The 15,007-nt window shown below is 41.9% G+C and overlaps 1 protein-coding gene across 1 annotated transcript; it reads right to left on the minus strand.

Moving 5' to 3' along the window:
- Positions 1 to 295: 295 nt before the first annotated feature.
- On the minus strand, positions 296 to 874 carry LOC141589374 (uncharacterized). The gene has a single exon (XM_074410267.1). It carries the CDS (start codon positions 872 to 874, stop codon positions 296 to 298), a length of 579 nt encoding a protein of 192 aa, XP_074266368.1.
- Positions 875 to 15,007: the final 14,133 nt, after the last annotated feature.

The raw sequence follows: 15,007 nt of genomic DNA on the forward strand, positions 1-15,007 counted from the left end.
CATTTCCTTCTGCCGATTTTGACCAACAATCTCGAGCATAATGTCCCTTTTTACTACACTTGTAGCAAACAACATCTGGGCGCACCTGACCTCTTTGCTGGTCTGGTTGTCGATCTTGATGACGAGCTCCCCCTCGTTGGAAGCCTCTTCTTCCTTGGTCTTTTCTGAATCCTCCTGGCTTTCTATTTGAACCGCCTTGAGAACTTGACTCAGAATTTCTCTTGTCACCTCCTTGGTATGACTTTTTATTACCAAAGAGAGCCTTTTCTTCTTCCTTGATGAATGCTCCAGACATTTACTTATCTAGAGCTTCTTGGTTGGCTAACATATTTTCAAACTCAATAAGAGTTGGTTGTGTAGCCCAACCTCGAATTGCCGCAACAAGAGTACTGAAACCTGGCCTTAAACCGAAGATAATAATTCTTCGCATCCTGGTATTCGTGATTGGATTTTCAGGATCCAACTTTGTGATTTGCTCACACAAAGTTTTGACTTTGGTAAACCATTCTTTTACCGACATGGTATTTTGTCGAACCGACTTTAGCTCATTCTCGAGCAACTGGAGTTGAGAATCATTCTTCTTTGAGAACAACTCTTTTAAAGTGTCCCATGCCTCTTTTGGTGTTTCTACATCTTTGATGCGATACAGCATATCGTCCCCGACGATTGCCGTTAACACGTACATAGCCTTTCCGGCTTTGACCTTCCACTTCTTCAGCTCTTCTCCTCTAGCTGGTTTGGCGGTTTCACCACCGCCAACAATGCTCCAAAGATCTTGTCCCAACAGATAGAATTGCATACGTGTGCTCCACGTACTGTAATTTCCACTATTTAACTTCTCAATACCACTAGTTGAAAAGTTGATATCTCCCATGGTGACTTGATGACGTCCGGCTCAATCAAGTAAGCTTGATCCCCGACCAATTTGCTTCACAATCCCAGACTGTGCAAACTAAGATAATATTGATCCCGGATCAATATTTGGACAAGATAAATAACACTCCGCCTTACTGGCTCTGATACCAATTGTAGCGAATTAGAGTGTATTTTATACGGAAGCGTAATGAAAAATATTATGTGAAAAGAGTAAGACGATAATAATAAATTGCACTCTTACAATAATTTTATTATCACCCAAATAAATTGGAAATATACCAATTACAAATAAACACTCACACTCTTAACTCACTAATATTTCTACGACTCACAAACTCTCTTATTGTTTGTTTTGTTTTTGTGTGTTCTGAGTACATTACACATCATAAAGCTATCCTATTTATACTACACAATACACTATTGAAATAATGGCTTGATTGGCTTCTACACACAAAGTCTTACACACATGTGTAAAATAAGTAAGGTAGGTGAATGCTATTCACTTCTTTGACTTAGTTACCATACTTTTGCTGCTACCTTGTTTTATTGCTTTGCCATGGACAGTGGAATAGCTAAGCTAGTGAGTAGGAGTTGATTAGTTTTAACAATTTTCGATACGTATAAATTAAGGTTTGTGATCTTGAACCAATAGGATCAGATATAAATCCAACCAGTTGCAAGATAACATCGCTAATCATCGTTGATCCTATATATTCGAGTTTACGGGCCAAGTTCAGGACCTATACGTACATACTTATGCATGTATTACAGGATACTGAACTGACAGTCGAGGAGGTTCCTGAAGAAAAAGCCCTTTCACAAGGCACAGTTGTTACGGCCCTTGGCCTCCTAAGCTCCAATAAAGGAATTCCCACTATCGAGCCCTCCAAAGAACACCCTTTTTTCATGTAAGAAAAACTATTATAATCGTTATTTATGAGATTCCGGTTTTTCTAACATAAATGTGATAAGATTGAGACGATATTCTCACTAAACACCCTTAATCTTCTAAGTGTAACAATACTATGCATATTAATTTTGACATGTATGTAAAATATTGATGTAGCACAACCAAGAGCAAGGAGCAGATGATCGAAGAACTATCAAAAGACATCGGAACAGCAACACGCGAGGGGGAATTACACAGTCATATGTCAGTGGGTTTCGCTTGCATCTTCATAGGCGGCTTCCTACAGGTGTTTCTATTGTGCGGAAGCGTGAATATCTCATGTTGGGCCTCTGCTGCATCTGTGTCCACAACCCATAATAGTACGATATTGTCCGCTTTGGGCCAAGCCCTCACGGATTTGCTCTTGGGCTCCTTCCCAAAAGGCCTCGTACTATTATATTTTCTGGACACTTATAAAGATGATCTTCCATCTTTATTCTACCGATGTGGGACAAGGGTTTGCACCCTAACAATCCTCCCCTCAAACCAAGGACCATCATCTTTGACTCGGACCTTGACCTCCATGGAGGACTCTCCCACTCTACAGCCCCAACTTCTAGACACCCGAAACATCACAAGTCTTGATAAGCTCCCCTTAACCGACACACCATGCTACCACGAGCCATGTCTTGCACCACATGTCACCGCCTGGTCAAGTGAGTGCCCCCACATGCTCCTGAGCCTGCATGTCCATGTGCCCTTCTTGGGGATTTGCTACACATGCATATCGAACAATCCTCTACATCCAATATACCCTGAACCGGGTCCGTCACTTCAGAAGTCCTAGAACACAAACGGTCTCTGGCATCCAACATGGAAAGGATCCACCAGACCTGTGGCACCCAATTTGATAAGGGTCCACCTAATCAACAGTTCTAGTACACAAATGGTCTTTGTCCCGGAAGACCTATGAGGCCTTTCATCCATTTAGCCCTGGACCGGGCTTGCTCAAGGACTCACCCCGAGCTAGGAGTTCCATGCCTTACATTGTACAACTTCAAGTCTTGGGCCTGCTGATGAATCCTCGTGTCTAGCCCAAGTCGAACCTTGGGCTCTGATACCACTTATTGTGCGGAAGCGTGAATATCCCGTGTTGGGCCTCTGCTGCACCGGTGTCCACATCTCATAATAGTACGATATTGTCCGCTTTGGGCCAAGCCCTCACGGATTTATTCTTGGGCTCCTTCCCAAAAGGCCTCGTACTATTATATTTTGTAGACACTTATAAAGATGATCTTCCATCTTTATTCTACCGATGTGGGACAAGGGTTTGCACCCTAACAATCCTCCCCTCAAACCAAGGACCATCATCTTTGACTCGGACCTTGACCTCCATGGAGGACTCTCCCACTCTACAGCCCCAACTTCTGGACACCCGAAACATCACAAGTCTTGATAACCTCCCCTTACCCGACACACCATGCTACCACGAGCCATGTATTGCACCACATGTCACCGCCTGGTCAAGTGAGTGCCCCCACATGCTCCTGAGCCTGCATGTCCATGTGCCCTTCTTGGGGATTTGCTACACATGCATATCGAACAATCCTCTACATCCAATATACCCTGGACCGGGTTCGTCACTTCAGAAGTCCTAGAACACGAACGGTCTCTGGCATCCAACCTGGAAAGGATCCACCAGACCTGTGGCACCCAATCTGATAAGGGTCCACCTAATCAACAGTTCTAGTACACAAATGGTCTTTATCCCGGAAGACCTATGACGCCTTTCATCCATTTAGCCCTGGACCGGGCTTGCTCAAGGACTCACCCCGAGCTAGGAGTTCCATGCCTTACAGTGTACAACTTCAAGTCTTGGGCCTGCTGATGAATCCTCGTGTCTAGCCCAAGTCGAACCTTGGGCTCTGATACCACTTGTTGTGCGGAAGCGTGAAATATCCCATGTTGGGCCTCTGCTGCACCGGTGTCCACATCTCATAATAGTACGATATTGTCCGCTTTGGGCCAAGCCCTCGCGGATTTATTCTTGGGCTCCTTCCCAAAAGACCTCGTACTATTATATTTTGTAGACACTTATAAAGATGATCTTCCATCTTTATTCTACCGATGTGGGACAAGGGTTTGCACCCTAACAGTTTCTAAAATGGTGATAATGACGGAATTAGGCCGGTTTCGAAAATAAGAGTTCTTGTTAAAATAAACATTAAAAATAAAGTTTGAAGTTGTCGTTCACTACTAACTTGATAATTTCTTTCTTGATTTTAAGCTCTAACTTTGAATTAAATACAACACTACTTGCATGTGAATGTTAGCATTATATATTTGATTTGATATAATCATATATCCTTATATCTTATCTTATAAAAAAAGAGGATACCAGCGTGACACCATTTTCAGTATACTTGTATCCTCCGCTGACGTCACTATTTACGCTTCTGCTATTCCGTGTTTTATTTTGCTCTGTTTTTCTCTTAATCCTACCTCTCCCTCCTAGAAGCCATTGTGGTTTCATCTCCCTCTCTTATGTCAATTTCTTCGCAGTTAGATCTTCTAATGTCACTACCTTTGCTTTATAAAGTTCGCCGTTTTTCGTTGCCGAAAACCTCCGCCCAACCAGTTGTCTTTGTTGCTAAACTGTGAGTATTTACTTTTATATTTGAATTCCATATTTTGGTATTTACTTAAGTCCATTGATGCCCCCTTAGCATGGTGCATAGTGAGGTGAATTCGTTACCGAGCGTAAAGTTTTAATTTATTTTACCGCCTGTTTGCTGAGGTTTGGGATGCTTAAATTTCGGAACGGCCGGATGTAATCCGACAAAGTATTGAATGCCTTTGACATTTCGTTCAATTCCTTTTATGGTTCACCAAGTGTTTGATTAATTGTCCAAACTAAAATCGCATTGCTCTTTTTTCCTATTTTTGGCCTCCTCTACTTTTCCAATTTCAGAGGTATTTGTAGGCGTGTGTTATTGTGTGTAATGTGTATACCTAATATAGGTCCTAAAACATGCAAAACCGCGTGCGCAGTGCATGGTTCATGTTCGTATGTTGTGTGATTACCATCTTTCTTATAGGACCTAACAGATGATAACAGTGTGCACAGCACGTGAGAAGTGTGTGTCTTTTTTCTGACTGCCGCACTGTTTGTCACTCATTTTTGGTTGCATTCAATGTAACTGCTGTGTCTTTTACCCACTGTCTGGCCTACGTATTGGCCTACGTATTTATGCCTATCCGGTATTACTTACCTACATATTCTGCCTATATATATGGCTGCATTTTTCTCCCAGAACACATACTCCTTTTTCCCTTTCTTTTCTATCTTAAAAAATAAAATAAAAACATAAACTTTGTTTTAGGCGCAACCTAAGTTGTACATAGTTACTTGCTTGGCTTTTCATCTAGGTTAGTTATACCGACCGTACTTTATGTTTCTTCTTTCTTCCTTAATATTTACTTTCTTCTAACTCAGTATAACATAATATCATATATGAAAATGATTTACTTGGTTTCTTACCTTTATTTTAATTTATTTTGCACTTCCTATGCATCCTTTTCGCTACGACCCCGCATCAACTTCTATTACATGCTTCACATGATCGTTTTGCGATACAAATTACCATTTTATATATCACTTTTAACATGTTTTTACTTATTCCATTTGCTTGTCAATTTCTACAAAGACGCTTTGCTAACTTTGTTTCCGTTTTTCTCTTTTTCCACTGCCAAATTTCTTTCAAACTTAAATTACGTTTTTGTGTCTGTCGTTACCGGCTAAACTCATAAACAACTGCAATATAAGACTTGCGATATTTATTCAAAATCAATTTACTATCTATTTTTCGCACAGTAGCTTTGTTCTTTATTATAACTGTGGTTCCTTATATTTTACTTGTTTTCTAAAATACTATTACTCTGCTTTTCTTCTGCTTAGCCTATTTTCTACAATTACGATTACTATTTAGTTCTCTCAAACGTGTTCTTTGTCTAACGCTTTGTTCTTTTATCTCTATTTGTAGGTTTACTTTGACACCAGAACGAAAAAGGTTTGCGTTTTAAATAAATATTGTTCTTACTATTTCTTTCCGATCTATTTTTACGTTTGTTCCTTATATTTAAATTGATTACATACAAAAAAAACTGTGTATTATACGGACATAATGTATATTTCGTTAACAATACCAGTTATGCATGTTTCTTTTATATTTCGCCGTTTTATGTATTTTTTTTTAAAACGCTTCGTCAAAATATTTTTGCTTAGTCTTCGAATTAACCTTATTAGTGCCTTTTTATTTTTTTCGTAATATTTATTGGAATCACAGCAGCTATTTTTTGCTTTCTACAATTATTCTCGAATTACATGTCCACATCTACTGTAAAAATTTGAACTTTATAAAATATAGTAATGCTTTATAGTTAGGCTTTCATACTAATACCACTGACAATTAACTACTTAAACAAATATATTAACCGTTAACATATACTAAAACTAAACTAATGCAATGCCACACGAATGGAGAAAAGCTTACACAGGCACGTTTCAATTTAAAATTTGGAATATATTTACACGTTTTTAGGTACCTACCTTAAACGCCTTCCGCTACTTCTCTTTGTTTTTTAAAACCGTCAAACGTATATTACCAGATCATTGACACGTCTGTCGCGTACCTGTCAAAAATAACCAACTGGCCAACTAACTAATATAGCTAGGGAAGTCGGGTCGAATCCACAGAGAGGTAGGAATTTGTCGGCTGAACTCAAGTTCGTCTAAGTAACCAAATTGGGGTTTATAATTTGTGATTTCTAAACTAAAGAGAGCAAAGCAAAGAGAAATAAAGGAAAAAGGGATTTAACAAATAAAAGGGAATAGCTAAGACAAGCGGTTCACCACAATCGTCCGGTCGAGTAATCTAGGTCCCAGGTTAATGCAATACAGTCCAAGGGGTAGCGAACGTCACCTTTCGGTCCTTAATTCACCCTAAAGTGTAAACAGTTTAACTTTCGTCCTCGCTGCAATACTCTATTGCTCGCTACTAGTCTCCCCCTTCCAACCTTTCGGTCTAGGTTAAGGTCCACTAAGAATAAGGGTCTAATTGCGTCGACTCAATTAGGCAATTACAATTAAATGTAGCATTTTAACAACATGGACGATACTAGCATTAACCCGGTAATTCGATTACTCTCCCTTCAAATCATGGGTCCCCTATAGTCTTAGCATGGGAAATTAGCTACTCATAGTTATGGGGGTAACAATCATAATAACCAAACAATCAAAACTAAACATGATGACAAATATGGAAAGATGATTGAACGACTATAAATCAAGAGAAGAAAAAGGAATTAAGAACAATAAAAACGATTAAGAACTAAATGGATTGATAATACCGAAACTCGAGTAGCAAAGTAGTGAACAAAGATCCGAAGAACTGTCAAAAGTAACAGTGGAAAATGTGCGTAGTAAAAGTGATAGGAGTAACGTAGTGTTCTCCTCAGTCTTATACTGTAAAAACATCTTAAACCTAACCCATGGACTGATTATGAAAGGCCCATAAAAGATTAGGCAGAATTAAACTAGAAACACACGAGAAACCCCTCGATCGAGTAGAGAGACTACTCGATCGAACACCAAGTCACTCGATCGAGCTAGTGCATCCACTCGATCGAGCACTGCTGTGTGAACTTCCTCGATCGACTCCTCCAACCAGTCGATCGACCAGCATGGGTGCATGAAGCATTCGATCGAGCAGAGAGGCCACTCGATCGAGCTATATAAGTGCGTCAGGACTTGTGTTTCTCCCTTGCTCCGCTCATGCGCACTCTAGGTGTGAAATTCCTAAGCTCCGGCTCCATATTTCCCATGAATGCATACAAATGGGACAATTAAGGCTCGTTTTAGCTTCTCTTCGGTCAATTCCTGCAAAATACAATAAACGGACCAAAGTAGAATATTCGGGGGTATTTGTAGCCAGATGCTACATAAAAAGCACAGAAATGCGTGTAAAAATGAGGTAAAAACCTTATATAAAAGACACGCATCAAATCTCCCCAAACCAAACCTTTGCTTGTCCCCAAGCAAATATGAATGCGACTAAGGGTGAACAATAGAACGGGACCAACGCATCAGCTACAAATCATCCATCAGAACCAATTTAATGCAACAAAATGACAAAGTAGCAGCCGAAAAGTGCAACCGAGTTAAATTAATATTTCAAGCTTACTGAACCGTCGACCTCGCGAGATTCAAAGATGTCGGACTCTCACGGGTCGCTCGTCACTCAAAATCAGGTACAGGGTGAGTATAAATGTGAAAGATAGGAAGAAGCAAGACACTCACCTAACTCGACCTATAAGAACATGCATGCAATTAACATGAATAGAGCCTCTACAACCGTACATAAGCATTCCAACCATACTAATGACCAAGACACGTGCCGAGGACTTACATTTGGGTTAGTGAGGTAATGGGTAGGAAAGGGCAAAAAGGAATTTGGATATGTGGGGTTAATAGCTAGGCTAGCAACAACGGATCCAAATATGATCGCATCCCAACTTCGTACCCATTACAACAAGATGAAACGGTGCAAAACTATGCACTAAACTTCACAAATACCAAAAATCGTCAACTCCCCATAGGATATAAATAAGTCATGGGAGTGTGAAACAATGCACAATTCTCATCATTTTTTTTTTCTTTCAATTGAATTTTTCTTTTTTTCTTTCGAATTTTCTGTTTCTTTTTCCGCTTTCTTTTCCGTTTCATTTTTTTTTCACAATTCAACACATTTTTCTTTCTTTCCCCTTGATTCTTCCGCCAACTTCTGAAATCAGATGAAATAACCATATTGCAATAACACATTCCAAGAACTACTCGTTACTAGCTTAGCTAGGGTAGGAAATATTATAGAAAGTAGTTGATAGGACAAAAAGGCAATTTGGCTATGTGAGGCTCATGGGCAAAATGAAATAAGGGGAACCGCCTCTCCTAACACGTGTCACCATCCACAGACCGAATGCATACAGGTATTAAGAAGACTAGACTCATGCTTATGCAAATTGATGTTACATGTCTTAAAGAGAGTACTACTCACATCCTAAATGAAACCGGTCATGAAAGTCACCAGTTTAATAAGCTCTAACCTCAGAATGTAGTGTAGCTTGCCGACATCAAGAATCAAGTCTATTCGTTCAGATAAGAGAGAAACAAAAACTCGTAGATTATGCACATAAACACGCCAGCTAAATGTCAAGAAAATGCAAGGCTCAAAATAAGGATTCAATGTAGCGTCAATGTTCAAACGTTCCGACTTAATTTAAACATGAAAATTTTGAAAATTTTTTTTTAAATTTTATGATTTTTGGAATTAATTAAACAACAATGCATGCGGAAATAAATAAACGTGCAAGCAAAAATGCAAGAAACATGCAGACACAGAGATGGATGCATACCTCCCCAAACCAAACCGTACAATGCCCTCATTGTACCAAAAATAGGGAAAGAAATGCAAACTAGAAGGAAAAGGAGAAGTGGAGTCGGGAAACTTACAAGACGTCATATAGCGGGACCTCCCCAAACCGACCATGAACATGGGCGGTCAAAGAAAGTCAACGGCGGCCTTGCAGATTTAAAAAAAAGGCCTGGAAGTCATAATCGCTCGATCGACCTCCGGGAAGCTCGATCGAGTGAACCGTGTATGGGAAGGGTTCGATCGAATGACAAGCCACTCGATCGAGTAAGCCTTGTTATGGATCTGGTCGATCGAGGACAACATCCCTCGATCGAGTGGCGCCGCGTCGGGAAGCGCTCGATCGAGCTCGAAACCCTTCGATCGACCACTTTTAGCTCCGCAAAGGACGCATGGAAGCAAGGAAAATACGAAATTGTTCCAAGCAGCGTCTAAATGTTAACTTAAAGTTTAAAGGGAAGCAATTAACGGAAAAACAAATAGTTCAGCAAAAACACAAATAAAATCGTCCGGCCGCCTCCCGGAGAGAGCGGTTTAAGAGGTCCCGCACGACCTTTCGGTATCAAGTTATCGGCGCGTCGAGCTCGTCGAAGTGCAAAACTTCAACAGGCTTGTCCGCTTCACTCGCCTCATAGTAATGCTTCACATATTGGCCATTCACCTTGAATCTATGGCCCTCTGAATCTTCAAGCTCTACGGATCCAAATTTGGTAACACCCGTCACCGTGTATGGACCAGTCCACCTGGACTTCAGCTTGCCAGGAAATAGTCTCAACCGGGCATTGAACAAAGAACACCTTTTGCCCCACATGGAACTCCCGAGGTAAGATTCTCTTGTCATGCCATCTCTTCGTCTTTTCCTTGTAGATGCGCGAATCGTCGTAGGCATTGAGCCTAAATTCTTCTAATTCATCTAGCTGCAAAAGACGATTCGACCGCACGATTTAGGATCATAATTAAGCTCACGAATTGCCCACCAGGCCTTACATTCCAGCTCAACAGGTAAGTGACACGATTTTCCATAAACTAACCTATAAGGTGATGCACCAATTGGTGTCTTAAAGGCAGTTCTATAGGCCCATAACGTGTCATCTAGCTTAAGACTCCAGTCTTTCCGTGACTTAGAAACTACTTTAGACAAGATCTCTTTCAGTTCACGATTAGAGACCTCTACCTGACCACTAGTTTGGGGATGATACCCCAAACCACGCCGGTGTTGGACACCAACTCTAGACAGTATGGAAGTGAGTTTCTTTTCTTTAAAATGCATTCCTCCGTCACTAATGACGACCCTGGGGACACCAAAACGGGGAAATATGATCTTTTTGAACATTTTAATCACGGTCTTACCGTCACAATGAGGTGAAGCAATCGCTTCAACCCACTTTGACACATAGTCTACTGACTACTAAGATGTACTGTTACCTTTCCTGGATGGGAACGGTCCTTGGAAATCAATGCCCCAGACATCGAAAACCTCAACCTCTAGGATGCCGTTTTGTGGCATCTCATGTCTCTTCGAAATGTTCCCTGATCGTTGGCAAGCATCACAAGCTGAAACAAAAGACTTGGCGTCCAAAGAAACAAAGAAGGCCGGTAAAAGCCGGATGAAGTACCTTAGCCACGGTGCGCGATGGACCGTGGTGACCACCATATGAAGAGGAGTGACACCCTTCCAGGACTATTTTGGTCTCCCACTGCGGAATACACCGTCTCAGAGACCGTCGCACATTCCTTAAACAAGTAAGGGTCGTCCCGGATATCGCTTAGCGTTATAAAGAAAACGCTTCTTTTTTTGCGATGAGAAAGGTCGGGCACTTGCCACCGACAACGAAGTTAGCTATATCTGCATACCAAGGTTCCTGGTCAACAATAGACGACACAAAAGCAATTAGACTATCGTCAGGAAAAGAATCATCAATGGGTAAAGAGTCTTCCCCTTCTTGTCGCATCAGCCGCGACAAGTGATCGCCTACAACGTTCTCGGCTCCTTTCTTATCTTTGATCTCGCAAATCAAACTCCTGGAGGAGGAGTATCCACCTCGAGTAGCCGTGGTTTTGCCTCCTTCTTAGCGAGGAGGTGCCTCGAGCGCATGGTCGTAAAAACAAGAACTTCCGACCCAACTAAATAAGTACGAAACTTTTCTAAGGCATAAACTACGACTAATGACTCCTTCTCGATGGTAGTGTACTTCACTTGAGCCTCATCCGAGTTCGGCTCGCATAGTAAATAGCACTCAAGGCCTTGTCTTTCCTCCGGCCAAGCACCGCTCCTAGTGCGTAGTCACTCGCGTCACACATGATTTCGAACGCAAATCCCGGTTGGGAGGTCAGTATGATCGGCGCGGAGACTAAGGCCCGCTTTAACTGTTAAAAGCGAGAAAGACAAGCATCGAGTGAACACAAAAGGGGCATCTTTAAGCAAAACAGTGTGTAAGTGGTTTAGCAATTTTGGAGAAATCCTTGATGAACCGACGATAAAAGCCGGCGTGACCAAGGAAGCTCCTCACCCCCTTAACATTAACAGGAGGCGGTAATTCTTTGAATCACTTCCACCTTTGCTTTGTCAACTTCTATTCCCCTATCGAAACCAAGTGCCCTAGGACAACTCCCTCGTTGACCATGAAGTGGCACTTCTCCCGATTCAAAGACAAGGTTAACCTCGATACAAATGCACGCAACACTTTCTCAAGGTTAGACAGACAATCGAAAAATCACTTCCATATACACTGAAGTCATCCATAAAAACTTCCATGATAGACTCAATATACTCTGAAAATATCCCCATCATACACCTTTGGAAGGTGGCGGGGGCATTGCACAAACCAAAAGGCATTCGTGCAGTACGCAAAAACGCCCTTAGGACAAGTAAATGTAGTCTTGGCCTCGATCGTGGGTGGATAGGGATCTGAAAGAACCCGAATACCCGTCTAAATAGCAGAAAAATTTGTGGGAAGCTAACCTTTCTACCATTTGATCAATAAAAGGAAGGGGAAAGTGATCTTTCTTGGTGGCGGAATTTAGCCATCTCGTAATCTATGCACATCCGCCAACCGTTACTATTCGAGTAGGTATTAATTCATTCTTCTCATTCTTAACTACGGTTGTCCCTCCTTTTTCGGGACCATTGCATCTTGGACTTACCTATTTAGAATTACCGACGAATAAATAATACCGCATCCAATGACTTCATTACCTCACCGTAGTCACAACATCCTCCATCTTCCGGTTCAGCCGGCGCCGACCCTCGTCTCGCAAGGTTTGTGATCCTCCTCCCGGCTCTATCCTGTGCATACAAATATCGGGACTAATACCCGTGATATCATCCAATGAATAGCCCATTGCTTTCTGTTTTTCCTAAGTACGACTAACAAAGAAGTCATTTGTTCATCACTAAGCTTAGCACTAACAATGACAGGATCTTGCTCTGTGTCATCTAGAAAAGCATATTTAAGATGAGAAGGAAGAGGCTTACGTTCTGGTACCTTTACCTCAATGGAGCAAAAGTCCGATCATTTGTTCCACTTGCTCTCCCTCACGCTCATCTAAATCATCAACAAGTAAATCCAATGCAGCGTCATCGTCCTCTGGGCTATCTGCACACTCATCAAAAAGCATGAGAGCTTCCAGTGGGTCCTTCATAAAAGAACCCGACCAGAAGTCATAAATAGACTCATCAATGATATCGACCGAATAGCAGGTGTCCTCTATCATTGGGTGGGCTAGAGAAATCTTGGGCGATGAATGTGATAGCATCATCTCCTCTCGCAAGGGTCGACGCCCTTGTCGACATCAATAACGGTTGTTGTACAAAGGAACGGTCTTCCTAAAATAACTGGGTCGGGTGTCCTCCGCTATATCCAAAACAATGAAATCTCTTTGGGATGTAAAGCTTGCCTATTTTCACAGCACATCCTCCAAGACACCTAAAGGTCTCCTAACAGATCTATCACCATCTCAGTAGGGTGATGTTAGTCACTTTGAAGTGACTCGTTTCGATTTCTTGCAGGAAGGGGCATGACACTAACACTGGCACCTAAATCGCAAAGGGCCTTATCAATAATCAAATCACCTATGACACAGGTAATAGAAAAGCTGCCCGGGTCTTTCATTTTTGGAGGGGCCTTATTCAACAACAGGTTACTAGACTCTTCCATAAATGAAATCGTCTCAAATTCACTCAAGTTCCTCTTACGCGTCACGATATCCTTCATAAATTTAGCATAAGTGGGCACTTGAGTGACAAGTTCGGAGAAAGGAACAGTTACCTGGAGGTTCTTTACGATGTCCACGAACTTACCGTACTGTTGCTCGATCCTCGCGTCCTTTAGACGACTCGGAAAAGGTACCCTGGTAGCGATGAGTGGTCCTGCGACCTTTCCTTTACCCTTATCAATTCGTGACGTCTCCACAAAGCAGGGGAGATGACACGGTGGCGGTATTAATAATTAAATTAGGATTCCCGCCACTTACAGCACTGGATCGAACGTCTTCACTGGTCGATCGACCAGCTTCTTCCTCAATTTCATTCGATCGACCCATCCTGGCACTCGATCGAGTACTTCCTTCAGCCTCTTTACTCGATCGACCAACCTGGGGCTCTGTACTTCTCGATCGACTGTCAATGTCACTCGATCGAGTGGATAGGTGATTAGAACCACTCGATCGAGTGGATATCTTTTCGATCGAGTTGTTATTGCACACGCAGACAAGCATTTCTGCAGAAACTCCTCTAAATCGTCCTCTTCATCACCGTCAACACCTCATTTTCTTCGTGAGTAAAGTCACTTTGGAAATTCATCGCTGTTGACGGAATCGCAAATTGGAGGAGTTTTGGCTTGGTCTCGCCGCGAGTTTTAATCGCGCGACTTGCTCTCTCAACTCGATATAACGGAATCCGATTGCAACATGATGGATTTCGGTTCGCAATTGATTCTCTTGAAGAAGGAGAACCCGGCATTTGTGATATTGGCGTAGAAGGGGTTGAAACGCTCTTTATCTCCTCATACAACTGGGAGAAAGGAACTCCCTGCTTGAACTTCTTGTATGCAATGGCACGCTCTACACCTGCCGTGCACTCATAAAGGTCATGCCCTTCCTCGCCGCATCTACCACATGGCTCGTATGTTTGTAATCGTAGGCATCTTGACAAATAGATCGTTATCCCGCAAAACTAATCAAAGCTTCGCGAAAATGAGATCGAGTCTCAAGGAATGAATCCCTTGAGACGAAAGACAAACTTAATTAAAGCAACAAATATGCGCCACCTCCCCGGCAACGGCGCCAAAATTTGACACGTCGTCGCGTACTGTCAAAAATAACCAACTGGCCAACTAACTAATATAGCTAGGGAAGTCGGGTCGAATCCACAGAGAGGTAGGAATTTGTCTATTTGAACTCAAGTTCGTCTAAGTAACCAAATTGGGGTTTATAATTTGTGATTTCTAAACTAAAGAGAGCAAAGCAAAGAGAAATAAAGGAAAAGGGATTTAACAGATAAAAGGGAATAGCTAAGACAAGCGGTTCACCACAATCGTCCGGTCGAGTAATCTAGGTCCCAGGTTAATGCAATACAGTCCAAGGGGTAGCGAACGTCACCTTTCGGTCCTTAATTCACCCTAAAGTGTAAACAGTTTAACTTTCGTCCTCATTTGCAATACTCTATTGCTCGCTACTAGTCTCCCCTTCCAACCTTTCGGTCTAGGTTAAGGTCCACTAAGAATAAGGGTCTAATTGCGTCGACTCAATTAGGCAA

The sequence above is a fragment of the Silene latifolia genome, chromosome 1, assembly GCF_048544455.1.
Source record: "Silene latifolia isolate original U9 population chromosome 1, ASM4854445v1, whole genome shotgun sequence".
NCBI classification, from domain to species: domain Eukaryota; kingdom Viridiplantae; phylum Streptophyta; class Magnoliopsida; order Caryophyllales; family Caryophyllaceae; genus Silene; species Silene latifolia.